This window comes from Castor canadensis, chromosome 2, assembly GCF_047511655.1.
Source record: "Castor canadensis chromosome 2, mCasCan1.hap1v2, whole genome shotgun sequence".
In the NCBI taxonomy this organism is placed as follows: Eukaryota; Metazoa; Chordata; class Mammalia; order Rodentia; family Castoridae; genus Castor; species Castor canadensis.
Genome location: NC_133387.1, coordinates 171,153,990 through 171,170,163, shown reverse-complemented (window position 1 = coordinate 171,170,163; position 16,174 = coordinate 171,153,990). Strand labels below are relative to the sequence as shown.

The 16,174-nt window shown below is 37.0% G+C and overlaps 1 protein-coding gene across 9 annotated transcripts in view; it reads right to left on the bottom strand.

The window, feature by feature from the left end:
* Positions 1-210: 210 nt before the first annotated feature.
* The window catches only part of Cdon (cell adhesion associated, oncogene regulated), an 89,306-nt gene continuing 73,342 nt past the window's right edge, over positions 211-16,174 (bottom strand). For 7 of the 9 annotated variants that reach the window (XM_074066407.1, XM_074066406.1, XM_074066408.1 and 4 more), the window contains 3 exons: positions 14,268-14,347; positions 4,436-4,704; positions 211-3,854 (listed from right to left, as the gene is read on the bottom strand). In XM_074066407.1, coding sequence (XP_073922508.1) covers positions 3,691-3,854; positions 4,436-4,704; positions 14,268-14,347 — 513 coding nt within the window. In that variant the 3' untranslated portion in view covers positions 211-3,690. Of the gene's footprint in view, positions 3,855-4,435; positions 4,705-14,267; positions 14,348-16,174 lie in introns of those variants that run through there. The other 2 variants (XM_074066410.1, XM_074066413.1) reach the window with 2 other exon arrangements.

Genomic DNA, 16,174 nt, shown 5'->3' with positions numbered 1-16,174 from the left:
CAAGGTCCTGATTCTTCAGGTCCTTGTTCTTTACTGTCAGAAAGCAAGGAATAAGTTATGGACTCTGTACATGGGATTTCTAGGGGAGGGTGGAGGTGGAGGTTCCAGAGAATTTCAGAATAAAATATCACACCCATCACAAACTACAAGGTCACATTGTACAAACAGGGAGTATCTGACCATCTCCATATTCACAGGCTACTCCACATGAAAGCAGCATTCTCTTTTAATATAAAATCATTATCAACCAAATAAAACCTGTCAAAGCTACATTACTTAAAATATGTACAATTTCAAACATAATATTACAACTTCAAGGAAAATAAAACATGCTTTTCAAAATGTTACAACACATGCATCTCAGAGTCACTGTTTTAAAACAGAGCGACACAGGTCAAATTCAATTACTAAGGTAACTCTCTGACAGTACTGTGGCTGGAATGAGATAGGTGACATGATCAGTCAGGTATGAACCTTGGTCTTCAGAGACTCATTCATTATACAGAAACAAAACTCAGAAGAAATGCTTTCTGAAAAGACCACTTTAAAGGTTTAGAAGATTGCAATTTAATTTGTACCCTATATAGCACCTATCACCAGATGGTCAGTGGATAAGTGAAAGAAGAAAATCAGAGGGAGATAATGAAATGATACAAAAGGAGTGGTAGAGATTTAATGCTACAAAAAAGAATCACATAGAATTCTAGGATGAGTGGACCAAGAAGAGGCCTGACCAATTTCTTGATCATTGAGTCAAGAATTTGATTTTGAGCTGAAGATCAAATTCTCCAGCATGGGGCGGAGGCATCAAGGGGAGAAGCAGTGAACTCTTGAAAACTAAGTACCAGGCAAAAAAGAGCTCTGCCCAGGTGGATCAGAGGACAGGTAGCTTCTCTGACTGCAGATTATGAGCTTTGGGGAATTATGCAGCAGGGGTGGACAACAGCACTCATTATGGGACTAGTTCTCTCTAAAGAGTGAACCACAAAGCTTCTGGAAAGCACTATGGAAAAATGGCAGGCACATAGATTATGACTCCAGATACACTGGGTTCCAATGTAGGCTCTGTGGCTTATTGTGTGACTTGGGAACTTCATACCTACTATGTTGTGAGGGTTAAATGAGATAACAGTAACAAGCACCCAGCACAGTGCCAGGTACACAGCACTTCCTCCACAAATGTTAGCACTATCCCCCACATTGTCCTATGGCCACTTATTTCCTGGAGAAGTGACACTAGGTAGAACTTTTTCTGGTGACTGTGCAGGGCATGAAAATTCTGAGCAACTCACACTAAAGAAGAACTCATAATTCCTAAACATAAAGGCAATTATATATATTTATATTTATATATCTCAATATATAAAGGCATTTTTTATAAATAAAATACAATAAAAAGGATAACACTTAAAACAGCGTTACTAATAATATAAATAAAGCAGTCCACAATGAGATTGCCCTAAAGGTAAAGTCATTTTCTCTTCCTTGTGGACAAGTCCCATATTCGAACTCAGTCTTTAAAAGCACTTTCTGACCTAAGGCTTATGCTAACACACCTCTGTTTTGTAAGCCAAAATGACTGCCTGTGGGCACCGACTTCCTAGTTTCCTAAAACTCTCTCTGTGACAGCATTGTTGTAACGTGATTGGCAAAAGCCAAGGTATGTTTTCATGTTCTGTCTCCTAGGACTTGGATCTCTGCTAGTCACAATAGTTAAGGGCTGAGCTTTCCCCCTCCAATGGTAATTGCAACTAAGCAATATGAAGAATCAACCTTGTATACAACAGACACTGACGTCTGGATCTTAGAACTTGCTTTTATACCAGCGCTAATATCCTCCTATGGAATAACATCCACTACATTCTACTGGAAGCAACTCTTGCAGAGCGGCCAGGCTGAAACAGCACATTTTTACTAACAGTTCTATTTCTAAGAGATGTAGACATATGTTAGGGAATACTGATGTATTTATATAGAAATTGATTAATATAGTATCCTATTATCCTATTGAACTGTAATTCTGGGAAGCTAATTTTTTAAACTTATGCTGGAATTACTTAATTCCACACAAATAGAATAATTTTTTTGTTTCTTTCCCCAAAGGGACACACAATCAAAAAGGAACAGTGATCCACCAGAGCTGTGAAATGCATTTATAGTGCCTATAATAAATTTTGTTGCTTTTAAAAATGGAGAAGAAAAGCCTTCCAAAGGCAGCTGCAACATCCTTGTCACTCAGAGACAGCAGTAACTATGATGCGTGAGCACTGCTGACCAAGATTTCAGGTGCTTGTTTACAATGATGTGTTCTGAAGAAATGACAGGAAACTTCCCCCAAATACCCTTTTTCTCCAAATTAAGCCCTTCCTGACAGGATCCCCAGGGTCTCCTAAATGCCCATGTGTTGAAGGCTTGGTCCTTAGGTGGGTACTACCGGCAGATGGTGGAACCTTTAAGAGTTAGGGAGTAGTGGGAGGTCTTTGCATTACTGGGGGGTGTGCCCCCGATGGGGACTGCTGGGCCTTAGCCCCTCTCCTTCCTCCTTTTGCTCTATGGCTTGTGATATAAACATTTTGCTTCACCATGCACTCCTGCCATGCTGTATTGCCTTATCATAGACCCAAAGCAAGGGAGCCAAATTGATCATGGACTGGAACCTCCAAAACTGTGAGCCAAAATAAACCTTTTCTCTTTATAAGTTGTCTCAGGTATTTTGTTATAGTGGCAGAAAGCTGACTTACATGCTGATTCACATCTTCCAGGATGTTGCCCATATTGGAAGTGAGAAAATGACTATTTTCCAGTGGTGTGGCACCATGAACATAACCCTGTGGAACAGACTGAAAAGCTTCTGCTAAATCAGGTCCCTACATCCCTCTCTTTTCTTCTTAAAATGTGTACCTTTCTTCTCAAGTCAACACTTTAAAAGACTTACTTTGTACCTACCCTTAGAAATAGTCAAGAAGAGTCCCATGGTGACCATTTTATAAACTAATGTAGTTTTAAGGCAGTGGGATACCAAGGCATTAATTTTCTCTCTGGCCTAGTTCCCTTTCTACATACTGCAACAATCCAACCAGACCTTACACTCAGAACACTGGCTAATAGTTAGTGCTTAGAAGACTGAACATTACTTGTGTCCATGTTCAGACAGAAAGTAAGTCAGCAGGTCACGTTAGCACTTCCAATTTTGTGGAAGGCACTCATAAAATTCAGCAGCCAGATCTGCTATTATAAACATTAAGTCACAACTGTGGCTGATTTCAAAATGTTCTTAGAAAGTCTGATAATACAATATTGAATGAAAGTTTTCCATCTGAAAATGTGACTAGTGGCAAACTCCTAGCTGAATCAGCCAATAGACCAGACCCATGGCACGAGTTCCTACTGTCACTGAGGGTTTTGGAAAACATGGAATGATCCCTCCACTCTCCAGACGATTAAAAACTATGAAAAACAAGGTTGTTTCCTATTGAGAGGGAAGGAAGAAATAGGGAAGGAAAAATTTAAGGCATAAATAATATAAAAGGACACACATTTTAAGATACATTCATGACATTACTACTACAAAAAATAAATAATGAATTTCTATGATTTGAATTAATGTTATTCACACAGTTCATCTCCAGGCCTGTTCTGTGAAGTTCTATGAAGTCTTGCAATGGAACATGACTAGGCCTGTGCACATCCTCAGGTTTCCTGGGGTTGCTGAAGGACCCCTGATGGGCTGTCCAAAGGAATGACAGGAGGAGACCATGATGTCTTCTCAGTACAGTCCTCTAACACAGGTGACAAAACAAGAGGATTCCAACTTAAAATTTTGTTCTCTGTGTCTGAATGGCCACTTCTGTCTCCTGAAATACAGAAAGGTTTGGGGACATTATGAAATGATAAAGACTGATTATTGCATAGTAGTCTACAAGTATATTGAACAATAAAGAAAGAATTATGAGCAAAAGTAGAGTCCAATTATATTTGATATGAATTTGAGGGAGACAGTAGGTTTAAAAGGTTTAAAGTAAGGTTGAGCTCTCATGAGAGCTCATATAATTCATCTGGGATTCAAACAATGCCCTAAAAGACCCAAAATATCCACCTTAAAGAAAGGTTACAACTCTAGAACAAACTCAAATAAAAAAGAAACCTATGTTCACAAATGCATTCTCCAAGCAAGTCTTCTACTTAGGTACAAACTGAATCCAAGCCTATTTGGATTCATTATCCTACGTGTCATGGGATTAACAGCCTGGGATGAAGGATGTGATAACAGAATTGTAAAGAGTCTTTTATCTGTCCTATCATTTCTTAAGGTATCCAACACCCATGCCCAGTCATCTAAGAGTTACCTGAGCTGATCACAGGAAACTCTCCCTAATATAGTTCTCAGCTGACTGAAGACCATCTGAACCCTAAGGTTTAAAACGCCCGCCTGTACCTCTGTTCAACTCTGCTGTACCTTCCGTGGAATCAGAGTTGATGTCATTTATATCATCCTGACAGCAGGTATGCTGGGTAGATGCCACGCTGTCCTTGATGTTCTCCTCTGGTAACTGGCCACAATCAGGGATTGCAGAAGCCAGACACACAGGCATCTTGATGGCACTGAGGGGCTTCATTTCCAGACCGTCCTGAGGGTGAGGTGCTACCACTGGAATCACAGGAAGGGCACTGCCGCTCAAAGTGCTGTTGGTTTTGGTGAAACACCTACAGAGTTCACAACAAATGAAATAGAATTGTGTCTAGGGGAAATCAATATTTAAAAGGGTTATTTTGAAGTACCATTTGACATTTTGTACTCACAGATTATTAAGAAACACTGATTCTTAAAAATAACTACATGATTCATTATGATTTGAAATATCAAGAACTTGAACGTTATGGTTTCAGTGGATACAACAGGAGAAATCACCAAATGGCAAACCACTTAAGAACAGAACCGCTCATATCTCAACCTACATGCTTCCTTTTAGTCCATAGTCAGAAGTCATCTCCCATTTCATTATCAGCTGGTGCCCAAATATGGAACATGATGGGAGAAGCTATTAGCCAGGGGAAGGAATAAGGAAGAAAAAGAGCAAGGAGGACAGAAAGCTAAGAAATTTATGCTTTGAAACCAGAGATGTTCTCCCTCATCTTTGGAAAAAACACTATACAGACTATAGTTTCCAAGAGTTTTTTGTTTTTTCATTGTAGAGTTAATTGCTAGTCTTAGCAACATTTCAATTTCATTCTTTTATTTCCTGCCTTCAGCTAAAATGTGTGATTTAATTTTTTTTTCTTTCTGTTGTTTTAACTAGATAATTTCTGTTGAACTATCTTCTACTTCGATGATTCTTCTGTTCTCTCCAATCTGCTGCTAATCTCATCAAATAAAATTCCATTCCAGTTATATGTCTCAGCTCTGGAATTTCCATTTGGACTCTTTTTCTTCAATCTCTGTTTCTCAGCTGAAATTTCCCATATGTTCATTTATTGTGTGTAAATTTTCTTTTAGGTTTTTGAGCATATTTATAACAGTTGCTTAATGTCATTGTCTGCTAATTGTGACATTTGAGTCATCTCAGGGTCTGTTTATATTAATCTTTTTCCCTCTTGGGAAAGTATCACATTTTCCTGTTTACACACACACACACGTATATGTAAATTATATATAGATGCAAAAATTTTTACAACTACTTAGCTAAACAAATGTAAATAATTTTATTACATTACTTTTAGTTCAATTTCAGATGTGTACACGTGTCAGTGTAATAATGGCTTTAACTTGTTGGGGCACGGGAGTCATATGTGGAAATACAGGTACACAGGACATAGTTTATAAAAAAGGGATACAATCTCTGTTCAGATATAACTAGTATAGTACGAACAATTCTTTCACTGATAATGCTTTAATGAAAATTTTAAAACACTCAGATGATCACAAAGATAATATCTGTATGTATATATAAGGGGTAGGCCAGCAAACTACATACACAGTGGCAAGAGGAAATGCTAGAGGTGACCTGAATATTAAACTACCACCAAGATGTAACTACTTCAGTAGTCTCCAGAGGACTTGCACAAAAATAACTATCACAAAGCCAAGAGATTCATGGATAGTTAGTCCTTGCCCCAAGTACAACCAAAAGAGGTAACTTGGGTTGGGGGTGTAGTTCAATGGTAGAGTGCTAGCTTAGCATGCATGAGGCCCTGGGTTCAATCCCAGCACCACAAGAAAATAAAAGCGGGGAGGGACTTCACGCAAAGCTTATATAATCCTTTAATCAGAATAACTCTGTCCATAATTATGCTTAACAAATACTCAACTATGTAATCAGAAATGATATACTTCTCTAGAAACTATTTCAGATATGCTCTATACTTTACTGAAAGCCAAAAGTAGTTTTGGTAGTTGACTAAACATACTTAGCAGTATGAGTTTTCTAAGTACACCTACACAATTCCAGTGTCTCATTTCCTAGTGTGCTGTGGGGATGGTTAGCTAAAGAATACTTTAGTATTTTCTGTGATGCTGTAATAGAGCCATTTTCCTATCTTACAGGTTTTTAAACAGGCCAAAAGGTTATCTTAGAAAGATGACAGGTCCAAACCCACTTGAGTTCTTAAAGACAGCATAGATTTTTATATGTGGCAAGATGCACAGACTACCAGCAACAAGATGTTAAAACTGAGAAAAGTAGTTTCATTGAGCTAGAGATAATTTGATGAAACCATTAGCACCACCTTAAGACACTAATATAACTATATTTGAAAGAAAGTTTGTGAAGCCTAACACAGGAAAGTTATAAACTGTATTGTATAAACTGCCATGTGAGTTTTACGAGCATCTCACTAGATGTCATATATTTACTCATGTTTGTCCTGTTCTCTTTCATTCTTTGTTGATTCAGGTCTTATATAAAAGTTCTATGCAACAGAATCCTGATGATATTCCTCCAGTGCCACAACTGTCCATTCTTACTGTCCTCACTGTTAGATGCTTCAATGACCCCAGCATTAGAGGGGGAGTTTCCTTTGGGATTTAATTTACCAGTGATCATTACATTGAAGGTGACAATAAACACTGGGGGAAAATAAATGACTGAGTGCTTCAGTGAACATGGCAAACTGATCCATAGACAGACCCAAAGCACTGTGTCCTGCCAACAGACCCTTAGTCTCTGCATTAGAAATAGGAGACAGATTTGGAAAGAAAGAAGGTACTGAGTGATTTAAAAATTGAGACACAGGACTCTGATTTTTTTCCTTAAGAACTAGGTAGGTAACCATAGGGTGAAGAGAAGTGTAATCTTGGGCTTTGTGTGTTTTCTTCCTTTTGCCTTATGGGTGGGTTCTGAAGTAGCTAAGTGGTCAGAAATAGTGAAGGACTGATTTGTGACAAAATGACCTGCTAGAAGAGAGTTTAAGTATGCCAGGCAATTAATAAACCAACTGGGTAATCAAACCCTTAGCTTGAAAGGATCCCCACGATAACTACATGTTCTCTGTTTATCTCAGCATCCTATTTTCATGAAAACATTGACATCAGTTGTGAAAAAGCACTCCTAAATCTAAGAGCATGCAGATTTTTAAGGTTATCACCATATGAAAACTTGGAGATCACTTGTAATAGCTGCATTTTCCACAGTACTATTCCAAGTAGTTATTTTTTCCTCCTCTGGACTATCAGTCATGTAGCTTTTACTTTTTATTCCCCAAATGAATTATATACATTTTTCCAATCTGATAATTTGTACTTTTTTCCCCAGATGAATTATATTCATTTTTCCAAGCTGATTTTTGCTTGGCTACTTCCTGCCCATTTCCAGTCTCTCTAGGACCCTTAAAGTTAATTTCTCATTCTTTCCTGATGGGACATCTCAGTTTGCTCATCTGTGAATTCCATCAGTGTCCTCTCTATTTTCTCTTACAAATTATCAAGACTGATGGCAAATAGACCCAATTTAATGTCAATTTCTTCCCATTAAGCTAGCCAAGCAACTGACAAACTACATTTGATTACATATCCAGAACTGCATTGCTGCATTTGAATTGAGAGGACAAAGGCAGAAAGCTTTTGCTTTATTTGATTAAAGTCTGTTTAACTCTTGAAATGCCTTAACTGCACAAAGATTTCTCAGTCAAGTCTTCAGTGTAATGGGAACGGCTCTCTGCCAACTGCATTAAATATGTTTCTTTCTAGCTTCTAATGCCAAGTTCTTACATACTACTCTTAAAACCTGAAAAGGTTAGGATTAAGAGAACACAGCAAGGCAGGCAGGCATTTATAACATGCTACAAAAGTTCCAGAATCAAATCAAACTTCCTGAGATTGCTACACTGCACACCCTCCTTTAGCTTGTTCTAACTTTTTACTATTACTGCTTCAGTTAGAACAATAAAGGCAAAGCTTCTCTCAGATAGTTATCTCTAAAACAGAAGGATGAGAAAGGGACTAAAAAAGCCCACTCCAGGAAATACGTTAAATTTTAACCTGAGGAGGCACAGAGAAAGGAAGATTGAGTAGCACGGTGCTCCGCAGGTGAGGTTCCACAGAAGGGCCCTAGTGGGACCTGCGCATTGCTTAGGTAGTTGTGGAAGACAAAAGGTGAGTCTGATGGGGAACCACCAGACAAGGGGTGGTCAGCACAGTACAAGATAGATCCTCATGGCTGTAGTGTTTCCTAACTCAATGATTGCATCCAGTTACCTAGATTAACCCTTCCCCCTTCCTTCCACCAGCCTCATGCCTTTATTCGTGTTTCAATCTTTCACACTTACCTACTGCTAAATCCTAAATCTCTCAAATTCATCAAGTTTTCTCCAAATGTACACAACTGCCCTAGTCCACTATTGTTCATCTGGCCCACAACAACTGCCATCTAACTGTACCCCCACTCTCTCAGGCCCCACCCCATTTATTCTATAAATGGCATCCAGTGGTTGTAAAATCCAGAGTCCTATCACAGCATTGTCATGCTTAAATCTTTCACTGACTCACCATGGCTCTATATGATGTGGTCACACTCACCTTTACCTCTGATCCTTTCATTTACTCCATTCCTTCTACATCAGCCTTCTAAGGAGAATTAAAGCATTCTGCTTTACAGAGATTTTGCACAAATAGTACTCTGCCTGGGAAATTCTCCTAATCTCTTCTTTTATCTAATTTTTCAAATTCTTCCAAGCTCAATAAAATGTCACTTGCTTAGGCAGGTCTTTCCTCTCTTAACACTTCCTTTAATTTTCCCTTAAAGCATCCAGTTTTAATTATACATTCATTTCCACAATTTATGTCATTTTTGAAAAAATATGTCTCCCCAACCAAACTATATACTTCATGCAGGCGGGGACAAAACCTGTTTGCTCGCTACTAGATCCTCTGCTCCTAGCTTGGTGTTGGCACACTACAGACCTTTGACAATTTTTTTTTTTGCTGGATGAATAAATGAATGAATGAATCTTCCATTTCTTTCTCACTTTCCTTTCTCTTTTATTATTCTTTGAAGGTATATCAAGATAGTAAGCAAAAAATAAAAGAGATGACATAAAAAGAATGTCTAATCACATTAAATATATAAGAAACAAAAGCAAATAAATGCCTCAAATAATTAAACATAAAAAAAATCAATCAGCCAAGGCTATTGTCTCCCTGGGTGATCTCATCTATTTTTAAATTCTATCGCTTTGATACATATGGTCCTAAATCTCTATCATGGTCCCAATCTACACCCTCACCTCAAGACCAGCATTCTTACCTATCTTCTTGATTTAGATTACAAATGGAACTTGAACTTTGAATGCCCAAGTTAAGTTCCTTAACTTTCCTCTATGTATCGTTTTATTATATATCTTATTTCTGACTACAAGTCTAGCAATTAGCAAGCAGATTATCCATATTTGAAACTTTCTGCACTTGGAACCTTCCTTTTGTTCTAGATCCCTATCAGATAAGGCCAAATCCTACAGATGCCAACTCTACAGTCTCACTCACCCCTTCCTCTCCATTGCTGGTATGAAGGCTAAGGCCTTTCCTTACAGAAATGTCTAATGTTCTCCCTCAAATCCAACCTATGCCCTTCTACCATTCATTGAGCCAAACATATCTCTGAACAGGTCATGCTTCTTCTCAAAAAGATTCACACGAATTAGGATGCTACCAGCCCAGTGTTTCTCAACATTTAATTAATTCATGCTTACTTCTGATTAATGTGAAAATCTCACACCCTTCTGTACTTTGTATTACAGAAATGGGTATTTTTTATTCTGTTCCTTAAATATAAAATGCCAAGATTCAACATGCTTCTTCAAACTCTACTTCTGGCACTGTCTAAGAATCATTACTAGCAGACTGTGGGTTCTCTGAAGATAGAGCTTGGATCAATACCTAGTACACGGCAGACACTCAATAAATGGTTAGTATTAAATAGACTTCTAAACCCTGATGTTAAGTGTCATGAACGCCATAAATGCGGTCTAGTTTTCCAGTTTTGTATCCTACTCTCTACTAGACATTTAGCCTACCAGTCAAACTATCCCAGTGGTTCTCAAAGCATGGCCATCCCAGGATCACCAACATCAGCATCCCTGGGGAAACTCATTACAAATGCATATTCTCAGGCCCCACTCCTAGGTTTGCTGAACCAGAAACTCCAGGAGTAGAGCCTAGTAATTGGTGTATTTACAAGTGCTCCAAGTGACTCTAATGCATGTCACAGAATTTGACTACTTATGTAAGCATTATCCTTCCCACTTCCATGACTACTTTTGTAATTCATTCTATGCAGAAGCACTTCAGAAACCATTCTGTGACTGGTTAGTGTTAGTGTTTTTTCACCAACTAGCCCAAACTCTATAATGCCCACTTGACAGCCCTCATATAACTCAATTGGAGTCATGCTTTTTTTATGTACACACTATTTTGGCTGGCATTAGGAAATGCAAATTTATTCTTGGTTAATAATGTTGATATAAAATGGTAAACGGTATAATTTTGCATATTTTGGATGCAAGTCATTGATCATCTAACTCTCAGTATTCAAAGCTTATTGCAAATTTTACCATTTTGAAGAATAATGAGAAAAGAGTTACTGTAATGGTTAGTTTTGATTGTCAACTTGATTGAATCGAGAAGTGCTTAGAAAATTAGCAAAGTACACTTCTGGTATGTTTCTGAGGGTGTTTCCAGAGATTAGCAAAGGGGGAAAGACTTTCCTTGAATGTGGGTGGTATCATCCAATAGGCTAGGGGTCTGAATGGAATAAAACTGGGAAGAAGAAGAAAGTCCACTAATACAATCATGGTCTCTATTTCCTGTCTACCATGAGGTGAGCTGCTCAGTTCTACCATATGTTTCCCACCATGATGTTCTGCCTCACCATGGCCCAGGAACAACAGATCCAAATGACCATGAACTAAAACCTCTGACAACATGAACCAAGGTAAATACGCTCCTCCTTTTAAATTGTTTCTCTCAGGTATTTTGTCACAGCAATATAAAACTGACTGACATTTCCCATTCCAAAGTCAAGCGTTAGTAGTCTGAAATTTAATAATTCTAGATTTCCAGTGCTCAAAGTAGATACTTACTTATACTTACCTGTTCAATTTTTTTAAAAAATAATTTTTTATAGTGCTGGGGATCAACAAAAAAGAAACCCAGAGTCTTGTGCATGCTTAGCAAGGGCTCTACCATTGAGTTACACCCCCTAGTCATTTTCTTTAGTCAAGGGCTCACTATGTAGCTCAGGCTGGCTTTGAACTCATGATCCTCCTATCTCCACCTCTGGAGTGCTAGGATTGCAAGAATGCACCACCATACCTGGTGTATTCAATTAGTAAGTGCCAAAATCACTTTGTGGATCCTGGGAACCAGGGGAGAAATTTGGTTAACCTTGAAGACAATGCAGGCAAGACTTGCCCTAAACTAGTAAGTTTCCATGCAAGCAGAATATTCTGGTCTGGAGGACCAGAAGCTGGTTTTCCCAAGCTGAAGTAAATTCACTGAAGTTCCCAAATAGCAGAAAAACTCACAAATTTGAAATATAGGAAGTTACTAACTTGAAAATTAATAGAAACGCAATTCTATTTTCTAAAGGGAAAAAGTCATGTATAATAAAAACCACCAAACACTATATACTCATACTTACATACATACAAAAGGCCATAAATTTAAAATGGCAGAAGTTGTCTGACCCTTTTAAAGGAAATGGAATGTATTTTTGGTAGTAAGATGATACTTCATCATACAGACACGATTTTACCAAAGTGTACAATCAGATTATGTTTGGAGAAATCTTCTATTACTTAGAACAATCTTTCATTTTTCACATAAGGAAAGAGCCTCAGAGATATTATACAACTCCCCACAAGACAACAGTTTTAAGAAGCAGAAAAGCCAAGGACTACTTAGTCTTAGACCAAAGGTCTTCTCATTCTGTCCTGTAGGGAAAGTCAAGATAGCCATAAGAACCATAAAGAATAACACAGTATGCTTTTATGCCTATTACAATTAATCCACTTTATTCATTACCAAGTGTTATGAATCAGCTTCACCAGTTCTTTAGCATGTTTTCCTAACAAATTATGGTAGTCTATATGACATGCTCTAGACAAAAATGTGGCTTTGATGTATGAGCATTTTAAAAATAAGAGTCATATAGAATTTAAGTATGTAAAGGTAACTCTTAGTACATGCAACAGGCAGGTGGCTCTTGCTAATATAGAAATCCTAAGATGGGTTAAATAAATGAAAACAAAAAGTCTTAAAGACTTTTTGTTCTGAGACTCTCCCAAAACACATGCTGAAAAAAAGGAACTTTTTTTCCCCCCCAGTGCTGGGGATCAAACCCAGGGCCTCAGCATAAATTAGTTGTGCTTTTTTCTCCTTTTTGTGGTGCTAGGGATCAAACCCAAGGCCCCACATATGCTAGGCAAGCAGCTCTACTTAGCTACTACCTCCAGTTCTTACTTTTTGCTTTTTGAAACAAGGTCTCACTACGTAGCTCATGTTGACCTTGAACTTAAGATTTTCCCACACCATGCAGGCTTAAAACAATGTACCTTATTATTTTATTTTTGCGGGGGGACTGGAGTTTGAACTAATGATCTGACACTTGCAAAGCAGGTGCTCTACCACTTGAGCTACACCTCCAGTTATTTTAGAAATGGAGGTCTCATGAATTATTTGCCCAAGCTGGCCTCAAACGGTGATCTTTCTGATCTCAGCCTTCCAAGTAGCTAGAATTTCAAGTTTGTACCACTGGCCCCTGGCTGAAACAATGTACTTTAAATTCTATGGTTAACTAGATCTTTCTTCAAGGTCTGGTTTCAGTAACTCCCAGAGACAACTCAACCTTTAAATTCATTAAAAAAATATAGATAAATCCTTTTTCAATAACAAAATATCCAAACTCTATTCCTTATTCCAGTCATTTCCTGTACGAACTATAATACAATGCTTTTGTTTATAGAATTTTAGAGGTAGGAAGGACCATTATTATGTAAATGAACTAAAATTTCTGATGCAACTTTAATACAAGAAGTTTCATAATCCTTTTGTAATTCATATGCAGAGAGGTAAGATGAAAGTTTTGTGATTTATGTGTCAAAGTTTAGATAGTACAAGCTGGCCTTGAACTCATTATGTACTCTAGGCTGGCTTCAAACTGGTAATCCTCTGGCCTCAGCCTCCTGAGTGTTGGGATGATACATGTGCTTCTATGTGTCAAAATTTAAAAGCATCTATCACTCTACACAGTACATCTTGCTTGAAATATTGAGTGTACATCACTTTTTAAATTAAAAAGTGAAAAAAGTCAGCAAAATTATGCTAGTTAATTCTTTTTTAAGATTTTAAGGATAAAAAATTGGATAATCTTGTAGAAAATTTCAGTAACACATTACTATATACATGGTAGTTCTGTGTATGTGTGTTTTCCTTATCACTCAAATATGATCACATTTACCTTCTCAACATTCCAACTAGAGTGGAAAATAACAGGTGAGAAAAGATAAAGAATGTATACAAAGAATGCTTCTACGTTTGAATAATATTTCCATGAGAAACAAAGTCTTTAATGTTGTCATTATTAGTCTAAAGAAACTGAGGCACTGAAAGATAAAAATTATAAAGCAGAGCAAAAAAAAAAAAAAAGCCTTTAACTTAAGGCTGCAAATTCTGAGTTTTCTGTCTTAGGTAAAAATTTCAGGAACTTCCTTTGTTGAAGGAAAACAATAAAAGGACACATATGGCTTACGAGAATTTGTTTCAGCACATATTAACTTACCTATTGTTGTTCCGACAATTGCGACAGTTAATGCATTCCAGAGGGTCAATCTGAGGGACTACTGTGTACCTTCCTCCACCCTGGTCAGGAAGGAAGTTATAGGAAAAAGAAAAGAAGAACAAGCTGAAAGTATGACAGACCGTGAGTATGTGATACATCTTAATGTACTCCCTAAGAGATGATGTGCTTATTATTTATTATTCCTGAATGATTTCTGTAAAATATTAAACTGTACTCCAAAAGCTTAACTACCCAGTTTTTCCATGTTATTTCTGTACTAGAAAAGGCAAATAAATGAAGGGAGAAGATTAGTCATTTCCCTTCAGTGTTTCAAATCTAATGGATCCAAAATATATCATATATCATAACCTCCTATTCATCTTTCTGTTTCTAGCAGTCATGGAAAAATTTTCTGTGATGCCAGTTGAAGAAATAGGGTGTGAAGTCTGTATGATGTCACAAGATCAACTCATCTTCATTTTCCTGTAATTATTTTCAATTAGGTCTGTTCACTTGACTACATTGAGTATTAAAATATGTCATATTTTTCCAGATGGAATAGTTTCTCAGCCAGCAATGACTTGGATGGGAGTATTAATATTTTCTTGTTGCTTTTGGCGGAAACTGCCCAGCAATGAAAGAAAATGCCCAAATTAACACATACCTCATTGTAAAGTGTTCACTTGACATACAGAATGGTAAACATGAAGTAAAAAATTGTCCCGGCCTTAGAGTCAGAGTCAGTTCTGCTTTCTGGTGAAAAGCAGCAGAACTGAATTTGGTAAGGGTGGGAAGATGTTGTCGCATTGCACCCAAGCCCAAGGCCTGCCTTCGAGGTTAGGAAGAGTTCAAGCAATTGTTTTTCCTAGAACACTTTCCATTTCCATTCATCTCGTAACAATAGCCAGAATCGAAGCTAACCAAAAGACTGAAAATTTTCTGATCTAACTAGCAGCAGGAATTATTAAGAAAACATAGAGGAAAAGAACATTTTTACATTATATTCACTCCATGAGAGTGAATTCCAAAAGTCCAGAAAATGAAGCTTACATCCTACAAGGTGTTGAATTTATGTGAATTACTAAACATGCTAAAATTACTTTAAATATTTTAATGATCATTAGCATTTAAAATTTTCCCTGTTTCTTCCCACCCAGAAGAGAAAGAAAGCTAATGTGTTAAAATCGCAGATGATAACTTCTAAAACTGTGTACCTAATAAGGCAACTATTATTTAAATAGCAAGTCATTGTTCAGAAGACAAAGTTCCTCGTTCAAAGCATTGAGTCTAGCTAGTTTTTCTTCTTATGGAAACAGCATGTGCTATTCAAACTTTAATGCTTTCTCCTTCAGTTTTCTTGGTCAATGTTAGTACCTTAGACTAGAAATGGTAACAAAGAAAGTTTAGAAAATCTGAATATAAGCCACATCTTCCACAAAATAATGAAATCATTATTCTCTTTTGGTAATGAGATGCACTAAAGCAAATTAGATATTTTTTATATAACATACAAAAACTCAGTCACATAAAAGCCATAGGTTTTTAGCTTTAAGATAAAAACATATATATATATTTAAGATAGAAACATATATGTGTGTATATATAAAACAATTTTGTTCTCCAAATGCAACATTTTAATAAATATTAAAAATGAAGATAAAAATCTTGTAAGCTTCTTCAAATCGTAGCATACTGTGGTTGCTGGAAAATTCATCTGCAATCAGAACAGTGACAAAAACTAACTGGATGTTTAATCCAATCAATTAAACAAATCATCTATGATTAAAAATAATGTGGCTATATATTCAAAGAATGCAATATATAAAACTTCTGTCTACAGAGAGCCTTTCAACAAGCATACATATAAAATATACTAGTCATTATATTTCTGCTTCAAAAATTAAACC